Genomic DNA, 26,735 nt, shown 5'->3' on the forward strand with positions numbered 1-26,735 from the left:
ATAAGGTTCCAGTAGAATGGCCTTTAATCTCTGAACTCCAAGAATGCAAAGTTTTGTACCCGTTTTTCTTTTAGATGTCACAAACATTCTTTAGAAGAAAAAGAGAACAAAAAGAAATATAACTTTGTTCATGCAGTTAAATCCAGACTTCATTCTAAAAGCTCAAGTAATTTGCGTCTGGCTCACAATTTTAAATGAAGTTGGACAAAATAACGTATTACTAATTTGATATTAAAATTGCAACTGCAAAACCTGTAACTTCTTAGAAAATTATTACTTTTCAATTCAGCTGCTTACAGTGTATTTGTTTTAATGTACAGCTTTTAATACAGATGAATGAAACCATGCTCATCACAGCAGACAGATCTTTGAATATGCTAGTTAACATTTTGTGAAATAATCATGAAAGTGATTTAGTCCTGACTTTGTTTAGAAAATATTCATATTTATAGTCTAAGTCTCATCATCTGTTGCTAATTAATAAGCATTTTGGAAAGAACACATGCAAGTAAGTCACAAGCTTCCCAGTTCTAGATACAATATCTACTTACATAAAATGTAAGCGATATATTTTACATGAAAGTGTGGGACTATTCATCATGATCTGCCAACAGAATGAAATGAAAGGAAACAGCTAAGATTCTGGCAGACATATCTAGATGAAAATATGCCCCCATTTAAAAAAAATAAAATTAAAAAAAAAAAAAATCACAATTTTTTTTCTAGGCCACCTGAAAACCTGTAAGAAGCCTCATTCTTACTTGAAGCAACTACAGCTATCAAAGACATTGTTGTCCTTCTAGGTCTCAGTGAAAGAGCAAATCTTAGCCCCAGAAGCAGAGTTTTTCAAAAAGAGCCAAGAAATGCAAGTGTACCCTGTATCTTCTTCAGCACTGATGCAACAGGGAGGTCAGCAACCCCCTCAAGCTTTGCAATTTTAATTTTTTTTCTTCTCTCTCTTTTTTTTTTCCCTGCTGATTTCCATAAAAGTGGGACAGAGGGCACAAGAGCAACAAACACCAATTCAAGCAGTAACCATTACAGTGCTGTAAGAATCATCCGCTATTCTTGAAGTACCAATCTAGTTTCCAGGGCAAGCAACATGTACTCAGTGACACAGAAGAGAACGGTGGTGTTTCTGGGAGAGACTAAAGCTTTTCTTTCACAAATCTAACAGAATTAGTTGTCATTTCAAAGGAAGCTGAAGGTGAGAGAGGGGGAGAACAGGTTTGGTGAACAATTTTTTTTTCTTCCTCCTCCTCAAAAAGACTCAGTTTACTTCAAATCATTAGTTTACAGAGCTTGAGTTCTAATATATTTCTGAAATATGTTCACGGTACTCTATATGCTCTGATGAAATGTGCTTTGGCATTAAAAAAAAGACTCATCAAATTTGCAACAGCTGGAGATACATAGTGTGACTTTTAAGTGCCAAAGGCTAAGGTGGCTTAGCCTTTCAGCAAGTCAGATTAAGTCACAATGGTAGGAGGATTTTGAAGCATTTGGATCTGTGAATTTAATACAAGATAATACAAACATTCTTTTTGTATCAGTATTTCAAAGAATTCCAAGAAAGGTCTAAAGCCACCTTTGCATTGAGTTCAAAGTGGGTTCCAGAACTACCACCCACCCAGAGCATGTTGCAAAGAACAGTGTAATACAGGACAGCGCTCAGAAAGACTGCTCAGCACCAGGGAACACACATGCGTCCAAATGATCTCTCCACAGCCAACGGGAGGAGCACATTAAGGTTACAAACAAGTAAAAGTCTGACCTTAACAGGCACTGGCACCCAGGAGGCCCCTGAGACACGTGAATGTGTCAGACTTTAGAAAACTGACTTCTCAAAGATGCAACTTGCAATGAGAATTAAGAGCAACACCTAGTCATGAAAGATTGTTCAGTTTTTTGTTTTATTTGTTTTGGGTTTTTTTGTTTGTTTGGGTTTTTTGTTTTTGGTTTTGTTGTTTTGATTGTTTGTTTGTTTGTTTTTGGTTTTGGTTTGTTGGTTTTGTTTGTTTGTTTTTTGTTTTGTTTTTGTTTTGTTTTAAATCTGTTGACCAGGAGAACTATTTTTTTTTATTTAAAGGCATCAGTGTTCCTACTTGATTAATTTCTACATTACGCAAGGATTTCTTAAATGCCATAAGGCTGTTTTTTATCAACTAAAACACAAGTTGACTGGTGCAATAATTGCAATGCCTACTAACGAAGTCTGACCAGCCAGGTATCAGACTCAGGCAAAGCAACTGCATTCAAAGAGACAGTACAAAAATCCAATATTCTACAGTGACAAAGACTGTAAAAATGCCTGCTTACTCCAAGTCTTTAATTCTTGTTACTGTAGTACAGTTTTCATACTTTTACGTAACAGCAGTCACCATATGTTCCTGCTACTGTTCATAAAGCAATGCTGTAAACGAAATCATTAAAAACAAAAAAAAAAAAAAAAAGAGAGAGAAAAGAACAGAGCTACAGGCCTGTACATATCCTGAAACCTTTCAGGAAACTTTTAAAAACACTTTTCTACAGGTCAGCCCACTCATGGGACAAGAACTATCAGCTTTACCACAGAAGAAACCTACACTCTAAGCTCCAGACAGAGTACCTTTTGCAAGCAGTCTGAATCAGCAGAGCTTAAGCATGGCAAGGTCATTGCCTCAACTCAGAGCTCAACCCTGACAAGTACTGCTTACGGGAAACTACATAAATTCATAAAACTAAACATTAAGTGCAGCACCATAACAACACAAACCTGTATAGAGTCAGACTTGAAAAACACCAGTACTTAATGTCCAAATTGCAACACCACCAACAACAAAAAAAAACAAACAATCACCAAACCAAACCACCATGCATCCACTCCACATTACTAGACACCCCCCTTTTTAATCTGGAAGATTCTCAAATCACTGGCATTCCTAACAAGCCACCAGTGTCAGGTCCATTAAGAAGTAACTTAGTAAGAAGACCTGAAGAAAACATGACAACAACCAAGTTGTATACAGCTTTTATTTATGACCCAACAGAGCATTAATCCTGCAAGTTCGAGAGCTTGCCTGAAGCTTGAAGCCACAGCCCATTTCTACCACTTTCTAATTTACCTAGAACATGATTCCATACCCAAGAAAACAAGCCTAGCAGAAGTGCCTAAACCCACAGGCTATGGATTCACACCTCTCCACACTGGCAAAACTTCCAGGAGAAAGTCAGGAAAAAGTCCTGTCTAGACATTCATAGCTGAGATGCCCTCCTGGGTAACTGGCAGATGTAGAACTGAACACCTTGTCACCGAGAGAAGAGAATCTAAGTCTTGCATTCCCCAGCTCAACATTAGTTAAGACAATCCCAAAAGATGAGTGCCACTTGCTCCTGTGCCCTCCTTTTACGGAAGCAGAGACCTTTCTCAGTTACTGGAAAGGCACCTTAGCACAGAAGGGATACAGATGCCTCACTGCAGCTTTTCATAAGAAACTGCGTTTCAAATATAGCTCTATGTACATTATCACGCAGTGGCTTTTGCTAGACAGCCCACCATTCCTGGATCATCCACTATGACACCTAAATCTCATACACTGCTCGGTAAACTCAGAATTTGGTATGACACTGCATTCCACCTCGGAAATTAAGGACCTTGGTCCCCAATAACTTAAGTGCCACAGCAGTCAAGTGCTTCAGTGAACCTGAGCCCTGGGTAATGAGCCACAATTTAACCATTTACAAGGGTTTGCCCTGTCCTTATGCAGCAAACTCATTATTTTTTGAAATACATATGCTTTGAAACAGTTCGCTGCAGCAACCACTTAAGGTTTATTACCCTGTTCTTTCATAGGTCTGCTAAATGCTTATTTGTACCTGGAAAATACAGCATGTGAAACTGTCCTAATATTACAACACCAAAGCCACAGCCTCATGGATTCCTTGGAAAAATGAATGACAAAAATATGCTGGGAAGCGTTTTTCATTAGCAGCTGTATTAAGTCAAGACTGGCAGGGATATTACACGGGCCACAAAACAAGTACCTGTATTTACATGTGAGACTCATTTGCTGCATCTCAAAATTGCCTAAAAAGCGTTAAGCCTCTCACACTCTTGACATTTCTACGGCAAGTTTCACTCTCTGAGGCAGTGAATACATTCTTAGAGTTTAGCTGACTCAAACCACTGAATTAAACTAGTTCTGAATGCCCATGAACTCTGACACCAAGTTATATGATACTTACAGAATTAGGTCAAATGAAGTTAAAACTACGGGTGAAAATGTGGAATATATAAAGTATATATTACATATATACACACACACTTTCTGAGAGTAAACCCATGTGTGTAGACAGTCACTTACTGGACTGAGTTTAAAATTAGTTATAAAGACCAAAATCTGGCAAACAGACCAAAACCGGTTCAGATTAACTGTAACTGTGCCAAGTAATTTAATAGTAAATCTTAACTTTAAAAAGCTGGCAAAGAATGTTCTGTAGGACCACCAGAGTCTCCTAGAGGCACCCGTCACCAGCAAGGCATAAGTAAACTTTAATTCCTCCATTTAAGTTAAATGCAAAACAAAAAGCGTATTGGGTAACTATGGCTTTGCAATTTCACATTCACTGACTGGATAAAAGGAAAAGTTTCAAGCTGACTGACATCACTTGCATTCCTTGGAATTTATTTTTTTGATGCTGACAATGAAGGAATTTGGGGGCAGGGGAAGAAATAAAATACCCGATTCTACTTTAGGAGTTTGCCACAAGGCTTCAGATGTACCAAGCAATCCATCTAATTTGGGAATACCTGACTGGACTATCATGAAGCTAACAGTTATCTCCAATTTTGCTAATTCGACCAACACCCCCAAGGTCTGCAATTTTTTTTTAAGGAGCTCTTGTTATGACAAAGTCATCCAGTGCTATTTTTGGTACCACAGAGATTGTTTTGTCAAGCAATGGTAATAAGAGGTTCTTGAAGGGTAAAGCAGATATCTCATGTCATTCAGCTCTCATGTTTGATTCCTTCAGATGATCTTCCCTGTCTGATCCAAAAGATCTGTAAAAATTTCCCTGCCCTGAATAAAAATACTGTTTTTCAGAAGTATTAGATGACATATTGAGCAAGTCAATGAATGTCACAGCAGTTATCAGAATAATTTAATAGTGACTAGTCTAATGATGTTGCCAGCTGATATGCCAGTTAGGAAACTGGGAGAAGACTGGCAGCTCTGTATGTAGTCATGCCCTCCCTTAGTAAACCAGACACTTAACATTTGCAGCTCTGCAGAGATGACTATGCAATCAAGTCTCATGGTCTAGAAGCATCCCCCTGCCACTGCAATCACCTAAGAAAACCTCTAATTTCCACCCATGTCTTTTGAAGTATCAGATGTGGAAGACTGGCTAGTGAAATACTCAGACACTGTAGAGAGATGCCTTTCTTGCAAAGCTGGCTCATATGGCCTATTCAATGGTTTGAGACAAACTGATTGCCAGATTTACAATTCCCCCTACCTCACACCACAGGCAGACTTTCTCACAGGCATTTCTAACCTGAAGTACAGATTACTAGTTGCTGAAGATTTTCTGATACACATTTCTCTGACTCCAAAGACCTTAAAATGTACGTGATTTTTACCCTTTTTAGGTGTTCGTGTTATGCTGTACCCTTTAAATAAATATTTCAGTCTTTCAGGGGGTTGCTAATGTCACAGGCATTTGCAATTTAGATTCTGGTAGCTCTTGAATGAACTTGTCTTACAAAGAGCAGATGAGCTCAGCCTCTTCTGACCTTAAATTCCATGAAAACTATCATATCAATACATCCATCGTAAGCAGCAGTGGAAAGGCAACCTAACCACGCAATGAAAATATACACCCCAACCGCTAACAGTGAACAGCAACGAGTAACAAAGGTCTGTACTCATAGCTCCAAGATGATTGACTCGGACCCCTCATCAGTTCAGTTGCAGAAATCAGTGCAGAGGGAATGATACTGAAGCTAGGTCAGTGCTGAAGGAGCCTAGGCTGCTCTCTCTCCCATTATGCTCAGCAGAATTTCCTCAGAGACTTTATGAACTACACTGTACACTGCACATCTCAAAATCTTTCTTCAGGTTCAGAGGGACCTTCCTGGCTTGACTTTATTTCTAAATGTCCTTTTTTTTGTGAGTACATCTATGGCAGGTCTCTTCTTCAGGTGATCTTCTTTATGCTGGCCTCCAAGACTGCCATTCCACTATGACTGAAGGCTGGATAAACCCCATTTGCCTACTCTCAGCATTCTCAATCATCCCTCATATTCTTTCGTAATTTTCTCCAGGAGACAAAGTCTGAATTGTACAACACATCATTACCTTTTTGAGGAAAAAGTTACGCACAAAGACCCACTTAACATCAAGAAACAGATAAAAATACCTGTTGTATCCATCTTCCAGAAGAATTAATTTAGTGCAGAACACAACAAATTTGAAACCTGCGTATGGAAAAGTTCTACACAGAAACTCTGACAGTATTCAGTGCAATGGGCTAAGGCAGCATACAACAACATTGTATAAGATCAGGTGACTCCTGAAGAGTTTTAACCAGATTAAGAATTAGTACTGCATAAATAAACCAAGTTCCACCTTGGTTCTATAGGCAGGAAACAGAGCACTAAAGGAGGGTCTCTGTCACTCTGTCTCTTATGCATGACCTCTGACAACGTAAACTAACACTCCAACTTCATGTGGATGAAGAATAAAAAGATGACACTATGAAATACAGCCAAATCAACAACTTTTTCCACTTTAGACATTTAATCTCTGCCTCGCTACACTGAATAGGAATTTCTCTTGATTTCACTGGATCTTGCCCTCTACACAAATACATGCTTCAAGATGGCCTACATAAGACTGTTCTAAAAGAAAAAAGTTTAGAAAGGTTGCTGTGGCATAGCTGCATAAAGCACAATAATTACCATGTTGAAGTAAGACCGGATTTTGACCCCTCTTGCCAAATCCCAAACTATGACGTTTCCATCATGTCCAGCAGAGAAGAGAACTCTTGGATCAAATGGATGAGGTTCAAGTACAAAGACTTCATCTTCATGTCCCTGAAATTAAAGATACAAGACAACAAACAAGAGGATTGTCTCAAATACTTACCGAGCAACTCAGCACATTAACACTAGCAACCACAACATTAACCTATGAAAGTGTCCAACAAAGTATGAGAATTTTTTTTTTTAAGCAGTGTATCATACTCTTTCCAGTTGCAATTTTAGGTTTCTAATAAGTATGCCAAGTATGTCACCTTCACAACAAGTATGTCCTAATACTTTCACCATTATTTTAAAAGATTAGAGTCTACAACATTCAGTATTTTTGGTATTAATGCTCCGCAGATTTCAATTTGTTCAGGCAGAGCAGCAGTTAGCAACTTCATTTAAATCCATAAAGAATCAAATATTAACTATAATTTAGAAACATCTCCAAAATTAATACGAAATTTTAAAGCTTTGTATAAATATTTCCATCTCTAACAAGGTGCCGAGTTACCTAGAGTCATCTACTTTCTCAGTTAAAAAAAGAGTATTCGATTTGTTCTAGCTAGAAGACTATTTTTCTATTTTTTTTGTATTCGTGGAATGATTAGGTTGCAGAAGTGTCTGTTTAAACAGGGCAAATTTATCCATGAATGTTATTTCGAAACATTTGTCACATTAAATAAAGGTAAAAAGAAACAACTGTTTCCCTCTCTTCTTTTCCTAAAGTGTTATCTTGAAGAAGTCCAAGATTAGTTTCATACATCTTGAAGAGAAATGGTTATTTGTAACTTTAGAGTTTTATTTTCTAATAAGCAGCTGACAGACATCTCTATTACACTTCAATCATCTGAAAACATCTGGTAAGGCAGTTTTCAAACAGAAAAAAAAAGCACAGAAAGGAGAATTTTGATAATGTATAAATAAAATTTGCATTCAGGATTGATAAATCAAGATGGAAAACCTTACCATGAGAATATGAATGAGCTGACCAGTGAAAGAATTCCAGACTTTCAGAGTCATGTTATTTACTGCAGTTATAACAGAGTTGTCATGTCGGTCCCATGCCACCATGGTCACCTTGAGCTTTGTGATTTTATCTTCAACTCCTTGTAAACTTTGTCTAAAACAAAAAAGCAAAAGGTTTCAAGGCAATCCTAGTTTGCCAAAATATTTTTATTTCCCTAAAAAGTGCAAATACTTATGTATTTTGCTTTATTAAGAACAGAAACATTACTTCTAGAAACTAGAGAAATTAAAGATAATTTCCATTATGTAGCACATACAAGAACAGAAGAATCATAGATGCTTAAACAATTACTGTAGGGTCCTCTTAATATCTTAGAGCTAATATGTTGATCTGTTTTTCCAGAAAATGCCCTCTGATACATGACTTCACCCAATTAAATTTGATAGCTGCATTATTTGTTGTGAAATTTGAACAGCAAAAATCCAAACTGGTCAACCAGTGAACAGTGATTTGTCCTGGAGAGCATTTGTAATAAGTAGTTCTCAATATGGAGAGAAGTATTTTGGTATCTTTAAATGAGTTAAATTCTCAGGCTATATTTAGTACTATACCACCACCCTTACATCACTTTACTATCAGTAATAATGGCACTTAACCTTGCATATATTTTATTTTTATCCCTATGAAAATCAGACACTAGCCATCTGTAATATAATATATCAGAACACTCCAAAATTACATTTTTATCACTGTGGTTTAAAGAGGAATCACCACTGCATTCTCCAGCACATTAATTTTCTGAAAAAACATCAACCAAACACAACAACAGCATGTTAACACCAAGTAGGCAGACAAAATATAAAATCTTCCATATAGTAAGCACTACAATACATTAAACAATAGTATCTATTGTAAAACTCAATATTAGAAAATGTAGTTATAGCCAGATTCCTTTCTAGACTCAATACAGAACCCAGGAGGCTTTATAAGCTGAATTCACTCTTTCTTTTTAGAGCAATTTCATTTTCTTTGATAAAATTGTGCTTGTGCAGAAAAGATCAAATTTGGAACTGTACTTATCCCTCCAGTCAGAAGGACAAAACAGAATTCAGCTAAAGGTGCTTTACTGAAATGAGCAGTTGAGTTTCTCAAAGAAGTTCATCATTTGTGACCACAACGAAGAAGAACCCATTCCTGTTTCTCCCAGAATCAGTTAAAACCGAGAATTTTTACAGGCTGCATTTCAAGAGAGAGTAATGCAGTCTGTTCTCAAAGTGTCGGTGTTTTGGTCACTCTTGAACAATGGTTTTAGATTTATGTTTTGTTGCATCTGTCCATAACTAACAGATATCTTCTGATCTAAGTATTTAACTACATTACAGTTTATTTACCCTTCTCTTCCATGGCTGTCTTGGTCTTTCAGACATCTTTCCACATAATTACTCCAGAAATCACTTCCTTTTTCCACAGAATTACTCCGGAAATCATTTCTTTTTTTTTTTTTTCTTTCTCTTAAATGTCATCCTTCAAACCACGCAGTATGATGAGTAAGGGAATACAGGTTTACCCTCAAACCCTTTATAATCTTTCTAATGTATGTCAGTTGGAAAATGTCTCCTCCATGCCAAGCTAAAGAGGTGCAAGTCACAATTCCCTAAGTTGTTCTCCATCTTCAAGTCTTCTTTCATGCTTGTTCTAGTGTACAAAGTTTTGCGGACTTACAAAGCCATGTAAATTCTCAGATTGTTTTAACAAATAAGAACTCATTACATAGGAAGGGATTTATTTGCTCTGGCATGTGGTATGAAAGAACTCAACGTTGCTTTTCTGGGCATGCAGATATCACCATAAGTCTTAAAGTACTACTAAATGCAAGCAGTCTCAAGAACAGATCCGATCTGATCTGGTTTTCTTGCTCCAGAAATAAATACCTATGTAGAAAGCCAAATAAATTTGACCTTTAGTGGCTTTTAAGTATCTTTTAGTCTTTTAATCTAATCGAAATACTAGTGGAGCTACTATCAGGACATGTTAGTTTCCACAGCTGAATATGTAGTCAAATATTTGTTTTCATTGGACTTCAAGAGCTAGACAAGCATACTGTGCATTTAAAGCAATAATAATTTAAGATGGCCTTCCCCTCATTTTCTTCTTTGCGCTCTCCTTTCTTTTTAATAAATCAGCAAATTATATTAATGTCCTTCAAGTATCTGTCTGATAGCAAAACATTTTACATCACTTACCCTGCTGGGCGAGTAGCCATATCTAACAAAATGCTTTTCCATTCCCTTCGCTTAAATTGCCAGATTCGTGCTGTTCCATCACGGCTTCCACTCACAAATCTAACAAAAGGGGAAAAAAGTTACTCAGAGATCAAAGGCAGATCTGTACAGAAAGGACACTTGAAAAATGATGTTCCAGAACTTAGAACTCAGAAAAGGAAGCTGCAAGTAAGAAGTTCAAACAGTGTCAGAATGCAGTATAACCGGTTTGAGGTGAAAAACACTTCACGTACCAGCAAAAAACTGAAATCTTGGAAAAAGCAGAACCTACTTCCCTATCCTGAGCCCCTTCCAAACTAGCTGGACTTTGATCTTTGGTGCACCTTGCAGAGTTGTGATGCTCTGGCACAGGGACACCATCATCCCACGAGCACTGAGAAACTGACCCTACCACACCAGGTAAAGCTAAGGAAAACATTTCAGGGGTGAAAATAGCTGAAGGGCCTGGAGAGCCCTGCAAGCAGAAGTACAGACATGATTTTAGGCAAAGCCTACTCCAAATAAGTAGCAAATACTTATCTGAATAATTCTCTCCCAATCTGAGTTTCTCCCTCACCTTCTTCTTCCCCCTTTTTGGGTGTAGGGGTAGAAGGAGGAAAAAGAGGTGGAAGGAGCAAAATGGAACTTGGTTTACAACTATTTATATCACAATAAAAGTATACATTAGAACATCAATTAAATGAAGTGTCAGAAACTTCATAACTAACTGAACTGTTTTCTTTAGCATCCTTCATATCCAACACCTAGAACTGAAAGTGAAACATTAAAAAACATTAGGCTAGCTAAACAAGATACTGCTAGATCTAGTTTGATAGCTTTCCCGCATCCAGAAGTCACTTAACTGAAATAAGGTTTAAATATTTAAATATATCTAAAAACGCATGTATTTTATATGAGTATATATATACTTTTCTTAAGAAGAAATTTCAAGTATTTTTATACTCCTTAATTTTGACAAATTCAAAATACTTTGTTCATTACAATGAAAAAAAAACTGTAAAACTGAAGTAATATTATTAAACCAGAAGTGAGAATCCAATAGTTACAGATGGTTTTACTACATGAACCTGAAAAGAGAAAGCATTTTGAATAACTACATCCAGAAACTGGTATTTACAAATGTCCAGAAGGTCAAAAAAACCAGCTCTGAATAAAAAGTGCACTTACCTGCTACTGCTATTAGAAAACTGAATGCTGTCAACTTTGTCCTATATAAAAAAGAGTAACAAAAGAAAAAATCAATTATTATTCCAAATTATCCAGATTTATTCAAATTATTATTTTAACCAAATACATATGTAATTTTAAAGAAATATTTACAGTATGAAACTCCAACTCTGATATCTTCTCTGGCTGACCTGATCCAAAGAAATAAACCCTAATGATGTGATCTGTACTCCCAGTGGCCAAAAACATTCCACCTGAGAAAACAAACAGATAAGTCTTAAGAAAAAACAGCATTTTAATAGTATTTCAGTATTTTCAAATAGCTGTAACATCAACACTTAAATTAATTACTTTAAATTTATAGCTGAATCCCATTTCAAATACGCCTGTAACTGACCTTTAAGTTTAAAAAAAAAATAAAAAAATTTAGAAACTCAAAAGTTTAACTGGAGTTGAATTACCTCACTTTGGCTGTCAGAGAAATATGCATCTGCAGATAGATCTGAAAGATCAGCTAAGTACAGCTATTTGCTTCAACTAAGCCCTTAGAAGCCTCAATTTTAACAAAAAATTGAATGGAATTAAAGCTCTAGTACACTTTCTGAAAGTAAGATTCCATCATTTTGATATTTTATCCAATTATTTATGTTGCATTCTTCAACTGCTAGCTCTAGAATTAATCATATACAGACCATGAGAACCCAGTAATCAACACCTTCTTGTCCCAAATTCCATCTCAAATAAAGCTGACTCTCACAATCACTCTGAGAAAAATGTATACATTGTGTTTTAAAAGACTTGTAGTCACAAGAGAGTTACTTTCAACATTTTATATTTAACTGGTTTAAAGAATTTCCATATCACCAAGAACTAATGCATATATTCTGAATTTCTATTTTAAATATTTGGGGTTTTTTCATAGCTACTGTAACTCAATTCCACCTTATTAAAGCAATATGCTGCAGTAATTATATTACACTTTATTTTAACTCTTCAAATGACTTCTTATATTGATACAAAAAAGAAAAAGGAAAAGAACAAAAAAGTATTTTACCAGCACTAAAAGAAGAACAGATCATTTGGACTCCAGGCCGAGGGCGTTCTGTAAACTTTGTTGGCCTTGGACTACAAACAAAGAAACAGTTAAATGATTTCCTGATAGAGCTTCAAAAAATAAGTATCTTAGAAATAAATCACAGAAGGACAAAATTAAATATGAAGGAACAGATGGCTGCCCAACTATAAACAATTTCATGTGACTATGCTTCATGATTGGATCTTTAGGAAACTAAGACATTGAGATGGACTAAGTAATCCATGTATCAAGGCGAGTTGTATCACAACTTCAATCCCATTCCCCTCTCTCCTCTAATATTGCTATACAAAACATTCTTCTTAAGCCATCAGCAAAGCAGAACAGAAGACACTACAGCCAGCTGCCCAGGATGTTCAGTTTTAAACCACTGAGTGAACTGCAACTCTGGTTTGTCCTGCAGCACACTGCAGCTTTCACAACAGAGAAACAAGGCCTGGTGCTCTTCATAGAAAACAAATTTAAATAAATGCAGAGTTTCACGGTATTAGAAGACATATTATTTGTGGGCTAGTTTCAAATAGCACCCAAAGAATGTCAGGCTAGTGGTTAGAAATTTGTAAGGAATTTTCCTTAATGGCCTGTGCGTCATTTTTGGCTTTTCAAAACCTGATGTGCAAGCACAACTAAAGCTTCAATGGATTTTATACACTTTAACAGTGTATAAAAACGAAACAAAAAAAATCAGATCTGGTTCTTCAGTCATTACTTCAATTCTGCTCATGCACTGCAGCAACCTCAAATCAGTAGGTGGTCTTGCATAGTATGCCATCTGCAGTCTTCAAAGAATAAGCTTACTAGAGAACAGCAGTGTTACACCCACAAGTGTCATCACTAAAGATTTGTCTTTACATAAAAGAATGAATATTCATAATTTATCATTTTTTTTAAAGCAAAATGGTCCATATAATTCATTTCAGCTGAATGCTGATGCATGAGACCTTTCTCCGCTAATCAGCTATTGCTATCTCAAATAAAGTAATAAGCCTTAAACTTCAGGGGGTGCCTACACACAAAACAAAGTAATAAAAACCAAGAACACCACTTAAGAAATCTTTCTACAAACTGTCCATTCAGTGTAGGCTGCTTCTGTGAACCTTCCTGTAGGAGTTTTTTAAGGTAACTCCCTGCAGACTCCTAACAAGGAAACTTCACAAGAAGTTACACTAAACAAGACAAAGATCCACTCTACAGAACAGTTGAAACCCTTTTTAACTGAGATACTAACGTAAAAGAACTATCAGATGATTCAATATGCAGCTTACATAATTTGGAGCAAGTGTAAATAGATAAATAGGCTGCTCTTTTCTTCCACTGTGGTTTGTGAACTCTGCCTTTGGAGATAGGACAACTGCAAAATAGAGCAAGTATGCACTTACATTCTAGTTTGAATAACCAAATTAAATTCTCCAACTTATGACTCTCTAATGTCTGTTATTTTTTTCAGATTAAGCGCCTTCTGCTTAAGAAAACCACACTGATGACAATTAAGAATCAACACCTTGTCCAAAACAGGAACATCAAAATCATCAGCATGTGTTTTTCTTAAGTTTTTTCCCTCTTTTTAAAATTATGAGGGGAAAAAAATAGAAAAGAAGCAAAGCAACATTCTAAGCTACTCTACCCAAAACTGTGAGACGGTTCTGCTGCCTTGTTCATATGGTCTACCAATAACAGACTAACACTGGAAACTTGTGATCCAAACAGGTGGCAAAAGAATAACAAGAAAACTTCAGCATCTCTTTCAGAGATACATATGCAAATATTTTGCAGTGCAACTAATGTAACTTGGATGCACTGACTAGATGTAATAACTCTCCCTTAAATTTGAGACAGATTATTCTTCAATTTCTGATGACCCAAGGCTGATTTTTTCTCTCTTATACCTACTGTCAACTGATACAGGATCTGACTCTTGTGCTTTATACCGTCATTCAGAATAGCAACAGGGAAAGTAAATATCGGGAAAAGTCGTGATTGCCTAAATTTTTATTTGATTTCCCATCTTGTTTGGGCCACGTTCATTGACTTCCTTACCTGCACCAACAACCAACCTTACTGTTCTTCTATTTGGAAACCAAATTAATCTACCTGGAATATTACTGCTTTCAGGCATATATGAGAAGGGCCTGGTCTTTTGGTCTTGCTTGAAAGCTCCCATTTCTCTTTCCTGGGATGGGAGTGGTGCTGGAACCCAGATAGAGGGCAGCAAGCTCAGAGCCTGAATAACTGTGGTAAGGATCTGATTTTCTCTGCCAGCTTTCCTCCTTTTCAGAGATACTGATCAGAAGCAAGCCTGTATTTTTTGCTACAGCGATACAAGGACATACTTCCCACCCCACCAGTTATTCTCTCTTCCAGATGGCCTATACATCATGTTTTAAAAAATAACCTCACAAAGGGACTTATGAAAAACATTAACATTAATCTTTCCTTCCTGTGATGCTTTTATATTGCTGGCACTCATTTTCCCCTGGCACATTACTGAACCGATGTAGAGGGAACTTGCCATGTTTCTGCAGTTCTGGAAGCAGATCCAGATCTAAAGGTCTAAGGAAGTGCAATCACCCCATGCAATGACAATCACAGTTCGAGATGCTTACAATTAGCACATTAAGTAAAATCTCCTGTGACTAACAAATTCCCCTGAATCAGTATACTGTTCAATTCAGGAAAGTTACATTAAGACTTTTCTAGGTGTCCAACTATTTTGATATTTTAAATGACACGGTTAGGTTCCAGTCCTAAAATATGTATCTGTTTCTTATTTAAACTTTATAATATTTTTATCAAGCTTCAGTTTGGATCAAAAAAGCATTAATTACTTAAACATATAACAGCTCTACTAAGTCCAAACAAAAATCTAAGATGAGCATCCTGCCTCCGAATTAGGCAAAACTGGATGTGTAAGAGCAGAAAAATCCCACAGTGATGCCCTTTAATATCTTCATATAACGCATAAAACCCTGTGGCAAGGAGTTTCATAACTTAACTGCATGTTTTGTAAAGAAACATCTCTCTCCAATTTGGAATTGGCTACCTTCATTTTGAACTCTCTAGTACAATAAGGGCCAACAAGCAATTACACATTATATGCCCTCCTCCAGACACTCATGACTGTACATGTCTCATCGACATGCATTCATTTTTTTCCAGACTGAAGAAACACAGCTCAACCAGTTCTGCTGTCTTCTCAAACACAACTTACAAAATACTTCCAGAACAGAAGGTAAAGATGGTACGAATTCCAGCCTCAAAATATACTCCGCACTCTGTCATGCAACATGAATCACGTGTATGACTCGGGTTACCAGACCACTTCCTTGTTGTGCTGCATGAGCTAAGGAACTAATCTGTTTTCTCAGTGCCGCTGTCTGATCACATCTGCTGCAACTACTTACACATGAAGTCATTACTCAAAAAACTTTTATTCCTTTAATATTTGCTGAGTGCACCTCACTGAAAATTTTTATTCTACTGTTTACCTATCACCATAGAAAGGAATTAGTTGAGAATCGCCTACCATAACCGATGCCACCTTTCTCAGTCCTTAGGCTTCACCTCAAGACAAATCCCATCCAACACCATGATTCATCCAAACATCCATGATTTCTAAACATTCATCTCCAAGCTCATATATAGGACAACCCACTTAACTCTCATGGATTCCACTATTATCAAATGACAGAATTTGTTTCAAAATTCAATCCCAGACTCAAACTTTACTTAGGAAAAGAAGAAAAAAGAAAGGAAAAAAAGAGAGAGAGAGAGGGAAGCATGTGGGCTCAAAAGGTTTACAAATCAGGTAGATTTCATCTTGCCAGCAAGAGCTCAGACTTCAGAGACCTCAAGAAAAATAATGTGGTAGCAAGTCCTCTCCTTCAGACATTAAAAACAAGCATGTAAGCCATCTCCTCCTCTCTTCGGTAAGAAGAGTCTTTCTTTGATTACAGCATGCATGAGCAGCAGAGGACTAACAGCCTGAGAAGCACCTTCATCTGCAGTACTGAAAACAGCCAAAACACTCAGAAAGCATCAAAATAGTGAAGGTCCAGATAACTAGAGGAATATCTAGTCAAACGTACCTACAAGCCCTGCATAATCTTGGCACAGTGCAAGAAAGAGATTCTAACAGCGATTACCAAAACCGTAAGAAAACGGAACCTGCCTGCTACAAGAATATTCCTGTAAGAACATATCCCATCCCCAAAGCTAAATCACTAATGATTACTAAAACAACTATTTCCCATTGTAAGCTACAGATGTTTTGTGATAAAGGAAAAGAGGGAGCAAAAAGCATTTGAAAGCCATTAAACAAGTTAATTTTTAAAAGTATCTCTATTTGAGGGTCCTGACAACATTTTTATCTTATACCTTGAAGGTAGAAACATCAGGCTCAACTTCAGCCATAAATCAACAGCTGCCCAAGAATTCTGCCTCCTGCCATGCTACAGTAAAAAGCTACTATGAAAAAGGCAATATAGATAAGAAAAGAACAAACATCAAAACTACCCTAACCTAATTTGTATTAGAGCATTACTGTCTCCTAAAAATCCCTCGATTTTCAAGTTTAAATTGCAATCATTTTATCGACATAATTTTCATTTTATTTGGGATTAAGAGATGAGAACCAAGAAAGCACCAACTTTGACATCATATTACAAAAAATCATTAGACTTTTAAAATAAATGTTAGAGATATAGCAAAACGGGGTATAGAGTTATTTGCTTCACTCCACAAAATGCTATATTATCAATTTAGTCCTTAAAAGATAAGCAAGCAAGCTATAGCTACATCAGAAATAAATCACATCCAACAATCACATAGTGAATCAGCCAGTGACAAGTTTTTTTTAGTCAAATTTTTCTCCAACATTTGTACATAACTCTTAATTACAAATAAAGAGATAGCAACAAATAAAATAGCAACTAACTTTATTTTAAGGGTGCCAGCATCCCACAGCCAAAAGCATATTGTTCCATCTGCCCCGGTTGAAGACAAATATCTCTTTGAGCCACTGCACAGTGGAGAGAACTGGAGGTGTGAGGGAAGAAAAAGAAAAGGTCTCCTGTTAATCTGTTCCAGCTACGTCAAGAAGTTCCTCAAGTCATTGACTTCTCCCAAAGAAAACAAACAAACAAAAAAAATCAAGTATCAAACCATACTTTAGAAAAATAAATTGCAATGAACACCAAAATAACATGATACTGCTCAGTGTCACTCTTCCCTCAGAACAACCCTTCTGGGTTCCTTGCCAAAGCACTCTGGGTTCTCCCTCCCCACAACCCAAGTTGTGCAACAGCACGTAACTGCCATCAGAAAACAGCCAAAGCATTCAGCACTGACTGCAGTTCTTACTCGATGTACCTGAGCTCAGAAGTACAGCCTACAAAGGACTGACACTTCAAAACAGAACTGCCCACATGCATCATGCAATTTTATTTAGCAGGGATTATGTCTGGCATTTTCAAGGGTCAGGCATTTTGACAATAAACACATGTTATTTCACAATGCGCACCGTGAAAATTCCTTCTTGCTTCACTGGCTTAAGTTGCCAGGCAAGCATTTTTATTACACAGAACATTCTCAGGTGGTTCCTTTTTCAGTCAAATAGGCATTTTTTTTATTGCTCAGGTGAGTTCACAAAGCAAAAACCTACCTGCAATGATGTTATAGATGCACTGTGGCCCTGCAGAACTGCTAAGGGTGCACAAGTTCGAAGGCACCAAACTCTGATCATTTTATCACAGCTTCCAGCGGCTATCATGGTGTTTTCATAGTTCACTGCCATATCAGATATTTCAGCTGCATGTCCTCTCAGGGTTGCCAACAACCTTCCATCATCTGTTGCCCAGATTTTTACAAGGCAATCATCTGATCCCTAGAAATAAGGTAGAAATAATTTCAACCATACCATTAGCTGTTTTGATGTTACAGTTAAGTATCACAATGAAATGAAAAACAGAACCACTGGCACACATAGATAAATGTTCCCTTTCCATGCTTTTAAGTTTTTCACACTACATTCAAAACACAACATGAGATTATGCTAACTCTCGACAGTATATACAAAGCATGACGCATTTATAATAATGATCACAAACCCTACAGCAAGTTGGATTTATGCTCTTCAGTAAGACACTTTTTCCAAAACGCCAGCACAAACTGAAGAAGCTGTTGCAATACATTAAAATGAAAATTTACGTTAAACATGAAAATGAATTATGAACTGGTACTGTGTTTGGCATGTAGAATTATACCCACTTATGTTCCTTATCTTCCTAGTTTGATCTTCATGCCCTACCAGCATTGTTAGTAACACTGTAACAGCTGCTTGCCTGTGTGCAACAAATTCACAGCCCTAGCAAAAATTTCAGAACTCAGCCCTTCATTTTTCATCACATTTCTGCACCTCCCCTAAAAGTCTCAAAGTCTTTGCACCTCCCTGAACACGACATTTGAACACTGCATGGAGACACTGACAGAGAAGATCTGCTATAAACACTCCATTCATTTGCTTAGGTTCAGAAGCGATACAAAGCTCAGTGCTGGGTTTTAACATCTGGAGCACCAACCTGCTACCGGACACTCACAGGAGCCACAGCACATTACAATGTGACACTATCATTATAAAATTTCACCTGGGTTTTTCCTCTTCCATTTACTTACAGTGCCTCTGCACAAGTTTATCTAGTATTTATTCTTTAAAAAGTCAGAATGCGGGGCAATACTATCATCCACCTTTTATAAAAAAGGTATCCAAAGCACAGGGACCAACAGCCAGATTCTTAAAAGACTGGTAAGCCTTCAGTGAATGTAAGCACCTAACAATAAAGTCTAAAAATATTTAGAGGCTATGACCCTATTGTCAACATTACAGCTTTTGTAAACAGGTAAATGACATATTTTCCTTATTTAGTACACTCTTTGGTCTATATTCACGTAACTATAGAAGTCCCACAGTGCCATGGTTTAATTTAGCTACCGTTCTGGGCAGCCCTGTCCCAGGACACCAATACCCAGCTTGGGAAGTTCTCACCAACACAGCCACTGTGTGTGAAACAGAGCTGTCCCACCAGACAGCTAGGCAAACGCTCCACGAAACACTTGCAGCAGGAACCCAGATACATGCTGCAGTTAGTGGAATGCATTAAAGGATTTGGAAAGCTTCTTTGTTTTTTTTTTTTTCTTTTTAAAATAAATATGAGCCTGTTTACATATGTTAATGCTGATGAACAGACAACTTATTTCCCCTTGTTTCCTGAACTTCTTTATGTTGTTAGTACCTAAAAACTCCTCAGTTCTCTACCTGAAAAAGGTAGCTAAATTTTACTCAATACACTAGTTCAGATTCAAAACTACTATCTGGGAGAAGGAGGAGAACAGCATACCTGCAGTTCTTCCCAGCTCTTGCCATCCTGGCCTGCCCCTCCTGAAGACCCTGTATCCATCCAGGGCAGCACCCCAGCCCTGTGAGCTATCCCACACCACCCCACCTGTTGGGTCCCAATGAGATCATAGCCCTGCAACTACACACAGAATCCCTATTCCTCTGGCTTTTCTCCAGAGCGCATGCATTACTGTACAGGCACCTAGTCAGGCTGATTTCTCAAAGTGTGAAAGCCTTCCCCATAATGCACTTCTTCACCTGTGTGCGTACACTTGGGATGGGCACCCTCCAGCTCCTTTTGTTGTTTTCATGGTTTCTCGTGTCTACAACACCGCACCTTCTTCACTTACCCACCTGGTCTACTACTTCCTCACATGATTGGGGTTTGTTGTGTCCCACATCTTTCCTGCTCTAACACTCTACTCACCATGTTGGTTACCCTGTTAAGAAAGATGTTTTTGCCCTATATTTGCCTCATATTCTCTTCCTTTTCACATCTCTCTGTATCCATACCAAAAAGATTCCTGTCCCCTGCAGGCTTTCAGCACCTCCACAAGTTAGAATCACCAAAGCCCTTGATACAGTTATTTTAATGGGAAGTTACTCTGTCAACACAGTTGTAACAGGATCCAAAGAAAACAGTACCCCATAGACAAAACTGCATAATGATCAAACCACCTCTTTGCTTCTACAGCACAAGTTCCGTAGTGTGCTAGAGCACCTTACTGAGAGCCATCATTTTACAAAGCTTTGGACAATGTGACAAGTCTCCTGAGGATTAATCTTCAATTTTTCCAATATCCTTAGGGCATTTTCATTAAAAGAGATCAGAGCAGTCTAGCAGCAAGTACAACACAAATTCTGTAACTTCTCTTAATTTCATCTAAGATAGGACTTCAGCAGTCATTTTAACCAAAACACAGCAACCTAAGTATACACTAATCCAATTACTTGCCGTGAATCTCTGAAGTCCTTCTGAATTACCTCAGAGTTTCTTCAGAATGTATCCTCACAAACTGTAACAAGTGTTTGCAGTCTCTGTGCTCTGCCCCATCATGTCAGACTTCATTAATATGAAAACCAAGTGCTCAGGACTAACTCGTTACTTCTCTTATTCTCTCAAAAATCTGTATCAAACCCTAGAAATAGCCATTTCCTTTTAGATCAGTGACTTTTTTTTTTAATTCATATCCATTGAACTAAGACTCAATAAATGAACCTACTATGCATCTTATTCTGTCTTTATTGCTGTATTTAGCTCAGCTCAAATACTTACATAAAAAGAAAGTAAACCATCTTCAGGAATAGGTTTTAATAAATAGGCATAACTTGGGACCTCCAAGATGGACACCTACCCAGAACTTATACAAGAATAAAGAAGATTCAAAGCTCTCTTATAGTTGTTCAACCGCATTTAAATGTAGTTGAATGCTTCTGAAAAGGCTCCAAATCGCATTTATATTGAATACATTGAAACAGACACACAGTGTTATTTGTTGAAAAAAGAGAAGTTTAAATTATTAGCTCAGTCACAGAGTGTTTTTGACAATCATATACACACAGGCTAATTTCACTTATAGCTCAATATTTTTGCTTCTACTAAGTTGCTGAGAAGCTAAGCAGAAGGAAAAAGGAAAAAGTTGGTAAACAAGCTCAGTAACACACACTTCCAAATCAATCCCAAGGAACAAGTTAACATGGATTTACAACAGAACAAGCCAACTTGCTGTTTAGAGTTTTATGAGCAGTTTAGAGAAAAAAGGTTTCCCTTTTTTCTCTAAAATCTGCTTATAAAGCTCTAAGCATATTCAGTTTTAATCTCTTTGCTTCTTTAAAACAAACATCCAAACATTCTTACAAAGTACTCCAATTTGGTTTTTTCCCATGCTACTCGATTATTAAGTTGCCGTAACTGTTCCTGTGTTTCTAGATTCCGTATCTAAAGCTTCAAAAAACTTCAAACACTACATCTACTTGATGCAATTATTATCTGAAAAATAGTACCAGCTCATTCTGTTCTGTTGTTACAATGTGAGCGTGAAGAATCTTGTGTATTCTTCTAGAAAGAGCAGTAACCACCAAAAACCCCAAGAAGTGGAAGAGACAAAGGGTGAGCATGTGTGCGTGTAAAACTGATGCTGACAAATAGCAGCCTCACCACTCAAGAGACATCTGAAAGTACAGGAAAGCAATAGAGAAACTAAAACTTCCAGAACACTTTAGGGGGTGGAAATCACTCACACGTGGATTAATCGCCTTGTCAAAGCAGTAGATGCATGAGAACAGAATCAGGCCATTAATATTTATTGCATCATAGTCTAGAAATCTCAAACCACTGGTCCTGTTTTCCTTGGCGCTGAATGAATTAAAAATAAAAAATAAAAAAGAAACACACAAACATAAAACAAACCCACATACCCAAAACATACACCACCTCTGTCTACAGAACTATCCATAATACATAAAACATGCTTCTGCAATTCTCGCATTGTACAGATCAATGTTATGAATAAGCTACTGCCTTCACAGTAAGCTTACAGTCTGCTGTCATTTTACTGGATTAACAGATTGCTTAAAGCACAGAAAGAATTAAAAAAAAAAAAAAAAAAAAACCAAAGAATAAGACATGCAATAAACAAAACACTGCATTATGAGATCCCTAAAATGCTGCTTGCAGAACGCAACTGCACACAGACAAATTAAAGATGTAAAATGGTCACCAAGAAAAGGTAGTTCTGGGACCTAATGCCACCTGGACAGTCCTCAGAGGTCTATTTAATAACAGCAAACCACACAGAGAAGATCAGCATAAAAACAGCCTTATCCCTACCAGCTGGCTATAGCATAGCCACACAGGTATGTGTTGTACACCTCCACTGCCAAGAAAAATAACTGCTAGCAAGTCTCAACAAGAAAAAAGGAAAATAAGAAAAAAAAAATAAAAAGGCAATAAAATATACTAAGGTGAAATTGTAAACTCTGCAGCATCTTGGCAAGATAACGTTATTAGAGTTCAATTCAGAGGATTCTGCCTAAACTGAATAGGACCATTCCCAATTCTTATAATACTGTTGCAGCTCTACTAGCAAGGGCACTGGCTTATCCAAAGCTCATGTTTCCAACTTTATGTCTACAGCTGCTATGAATTATGTGACCATTAAGAATCATTTGTCAAAAGTGAATCCTAGAACAAGTTCAGCACCAAGAGAGAACTGATGACAGCATTGCCAAGGTATGAAGTAAAACTGGTCCACTTTCCTACCATTACAGAGACTTGTGGGTGAATTGAAACTGCCAAGAAATAAATTAATCTTGGGTTGGAAATCTTACACAACATTGTTTATTATTCCCTAGAAAGAATAATCTCAGAGGAGAGAATATGATAAAGGTGGGGGAAAAGGAGATAGCCACCTTTCTTTGCAGTCAGAAAGTTATAATAAGTAGTGCAGGAACCAGAAAAGACAATGCCTGATCCTCTTACCCTGCCTGGGTTCTACAAGTCATGCTTTTCAAGAGATACAGAATACACAATCTCAGAAATAACTACATTTTTTTCACTGATGGTTAATACGTCTTTTAGCTGTACCTTTGTAAGTAAAAAGAATGCCTTAATTGCAGTTATTTTAAAAAATTACCAAGACAACAGTTTGTATATTAAGAATATTTCTTATATATTCAGAAAAAAAAAAAAAACACACAAAAAACAACACAAAAACAGTAAGAGGTTGATCTTCAGAAATCTTGTGAAATCCATAAAATAATAGAAAATGAAGTAGGCAAACTAAGAGCACATTCTTCCTAGTAAAGATAACATCTCCCAGAAGACTATGCCTCAAAAACGTGCTGAGATCGCTGTCTTTTCCTTTTAAAGCAGAGCATAAACAGAACTTGAATTTAGAGGCTTTCAGTCCTTCAGAGGTTAGGAGGAAAAGGTAACACTTATGATGCATCTTCTACAACATATTACATTATATTATATCATATCATATTAACAAATCGAAACCAACCTCTTATCTAGTTAATGTCACACTGAATGCAGGAGGTTGTAGAGTAAAAATGTAGAACAATAAATATTCCCTATTTACACATGCAAATTTAGATGCTGCCAACAGACATGTGGAATGAAGTTTGACTTACTTCTGATTATAAACTCCTGTTCCTACTCACTACACTTTTTTTTTTTTTTTTTAGAAATGGCAGTGGTCTGGATTGAAAAGAATTGGCACCATTTCATTATACAGACACAATTACAACAGGACAGTTCATCATGCCAGCTACAGCAACTTGGATTCCACTGGAATGTCAAATATAACCCTTTGGCTTTCTGCTTGCCAATGACCACTTACACATCTACACAAAAAACACTGGATCTACTTGAGAACGTTGATGTAAGAAGTTCTGCCCCAGGCCCTCCAAAATGAAAATTCACCAGCCACAATTCATTTCTGTGGACACTATTTAAATCTAAATTGAAGTAAACATGATCTAAACTGAGACCTTTTTCAAGCAATCATACCAGCACACCGCACTGTATCTGTCAGCAAAGGATGGCCAGCAAAGCTCTGGGGTGGCAGAAGCAATATTGCTCCCCCTATTTTATTTCAGGTTCTTCTCCTTTGCTTTTGGAAACAAAGTGCTGTTACGGTCAAGAGAATTCTCTGTCCTTAATCACTTTTAAAGGGCAAGGGCATGCAACAAGGAAGGATCTTTGCAGAGGCACTCAGAGGAAATTTAGAATATCCCTGGAAGTGGAAAGATTTGAGGAATGTGGGAAAGTTTTAGGAAAATGAAAAATCAGAAGACCTTAACAAGGAGTTTTATGCAGTTCATCTAGGAAATACGAACATTAGTTTTTATTTAGAGTTGAACAGGATGAGCATAGGCAATTTTTATACTTGCACAAATAAAAATCTCTAATCCATTCTGCCATGTCACATGTAAAATACACCCACAACAAAGATCTCTTTTCCCGATAGGTTAATCATGCATAAACTCCAGGAGATAAGAATTTACTGGCTATGACCGGTGAGGGATTTAGCTGGCTGATGAAAGCTAAAGAAATATTAAGAAAGTCTCCGCTATGCCTGAAGATAACAAGTGAACAAATAAACAGAAGTCCGTTTAAACCACTAAGTGTCTCATTCCTGCAAGCCCACATCCCTCTACATGGGCAAAAGGGTGAAATACAAAATTCTTTCAAGGTGGTTTTAAATGTAAGTTAGGACTGCAATACATAAAGTAGAACTGAACCGTACTTCCATCTGCATCGTCCAAGTTGTCTGCCATGAGATTAAAGAGGACACAATCAAGGTCCTGGATCCGCAAAAGTATCAATTACATCCATCATCTGTGAGAAGGCAATAAATGCAGCCAAAGTGTCCCAGACAGGCACGAACTGTGTGTTTACAAGACGTTTGGCCCTACAAAAATTGACTACTTACCAAGAAATCCAAATTACACTGACACCTGTTTTTACAATGCCCATTCCTTGGGAAACTTGCAATTTCAGTACTGATTTCCGATAACCTACCTATATATATATGTATATGTATATATGTGTGTGTATATATATATATATATAATTTTTTTTTTTTACAAGCAACAGTGAAAAAGAAAACAGTTACAAATACTAAGAACATCGTACAAAAAAAAAAGTCCCTAGGATGTCATAAAGACAATTTCTTATGAATCATCATTTGCTAGAACACATCATGTGAATTTTCAGCTTTCTAGTTTCCAACAACATGCTGTACCAAATCTAAGTATATCAGACTGTTAAACTTCAGAGTCATGCTTTAAATCTAACAAAAGTTACAGAACAGAGTCAAAATAATCTTTAATTACATATTAATTGCCCTCTCTGACTTCCCAATCAAATTCTGTGGTGGTGGTGCATTCTTTTGCTTATGTTTTTGCTAGAAAAAACAAGTCCAGAAGAAACAATCTACATAAGGTAATTCCTTTCTACTGAAAATAACCTGTGTTTTCTGACTGAACTACACAGATCAGCAATCACCATCACATCTAGCTTTAAGAAATGTATGCCAAAACTATTTTAACATGCAAATCAGCTTGGTTATTAAAAAGCATATTTGACAGTAACAGGAGAAAAGTATTTATCTGCTCTTGATACAAAACATCAGTATATTCAGACATACTATCTGTACTCGAAAAAAAAAATTATACTTACAGTAAATATCCGTCTGCCAGTCCGATCAAAAGTGACACAGTATACAGAAGATAGGTGTCCTAAAATTCGTTTGTGCATCTTCATGTGTTGATAGACTGCAGTTGGAACAAGGCGTTCAAGTCTGTATTTTCCATTTAGCTTTCTTGAAAACAGGGTATCCACTACCAAATGGGGAAAGAAAAAAAGATACAGTATTTGTATTAAGTTCATAAACTAAAATGCTTCTCCAGAAGGGCAAGTTTATTTCAACATTGGACCGCTTGCTGTATGAACTGCTTTCTACAGTAATTGTCTCATTTTGTCATAGTTAGGGAAAAACATACACAAAAGTAGCCTACAATACAAATGTACAAAAAAGTACCAAACTGCAATGCAGAGCATAAAGATGCAATACAACTTTCAATGCCCAAATGTACACTTTTCACTTTATACCTAGTGTGAGAAATTCAGGACTGAGTCCGTTTCCATGGAGGAGTAAACTACCTCAAATATAACAAGCCTAAGAGCTTCCACAGTGCTATTACCTGAAGATCAGCAAACATTCAAACCTTCTCCACAGCAACCAGTTTTTTGTGGTCTACACAGCCAAACATTTATCCATCACTTGCAAAACAATTTTTTTTTTAAGGATATT

The 26,735-nt window shown here is 36.9% G+C and overlaps 1 protein-coding gene across 4 annotated transcripts in view; it reads right to left on the reverse strand.

Moving 5' to 3' along the window:
• Nucleotides 1–26,735, reverse strand: part of PHIP (pleckstrin homology domain interacting protein) — a 122,024-nt gene that overhangs the window by 65,001 nt on the left and 30,288 nt on the right. For 3 of the 4 annotated variants that reach the window (XM_065056362.1, XM_065056361.1, XM_013368413.3), the window contains 9 exons: nucleotides 26,102–26,262; nucleotides 18,181–18,402; nucleotides 17,455–17,555; nucleotides 12,483–12,553; nucleotides 11,582–11,682; nucleotides 11,429–11,469; nucleotides 10,223–10,321; nucleotides 7,979–8,132; nucleotides 6,944–7,078 (listed from right to left, as the gene is read on the reverse strand). In XM_065056362.1, coding sequence (XP_064912434.1) covers nucleotides 6,944–7,078; nucleotides 7,979–8,132; nucleotides 10,223–10,321; nucleotides 11,429–11,469; nucleotides 11,582–11,682; nucleotides 12,483–12,553; nucleotides 17,455–17,555; nucleotides 18,181–18,402; nucleotides 26,102–26,262 — 1,085 coding nt within the window. Of the gene's footprint in view, nucleotides 1–6,943; nucleotides 7,079–7,978; nucleotides 8,133–10,222; nucleotides 10,322–11,428; nucleotides 11,470–11,581; nucleotides 11,683–12,482; nucleotides 12,554–13,786; nucleotides 13,866–17,454; nucleotides 17,556–18,180; nucleotides 18,403–26,101; nucleotides 26,263–26,735 lie in introns of those variants that run through there. The other variant, XM_021293481.2, reaches the window with a different exon arrangement.

This window comes from Columba livia, chromosome 3 (assembly GCF_036013475.1).
Source record: "Columba livia isolate bColLiv1 breed racing homer chromosome 3, bColLiv1.pat.W.v2, whole genome shotgun sequence".
Lineage (NCBI taxonomy): Eukaryota > Metazoa > Chordata > Aves > Columbiformes > Columbidae > Columba > Columba livia.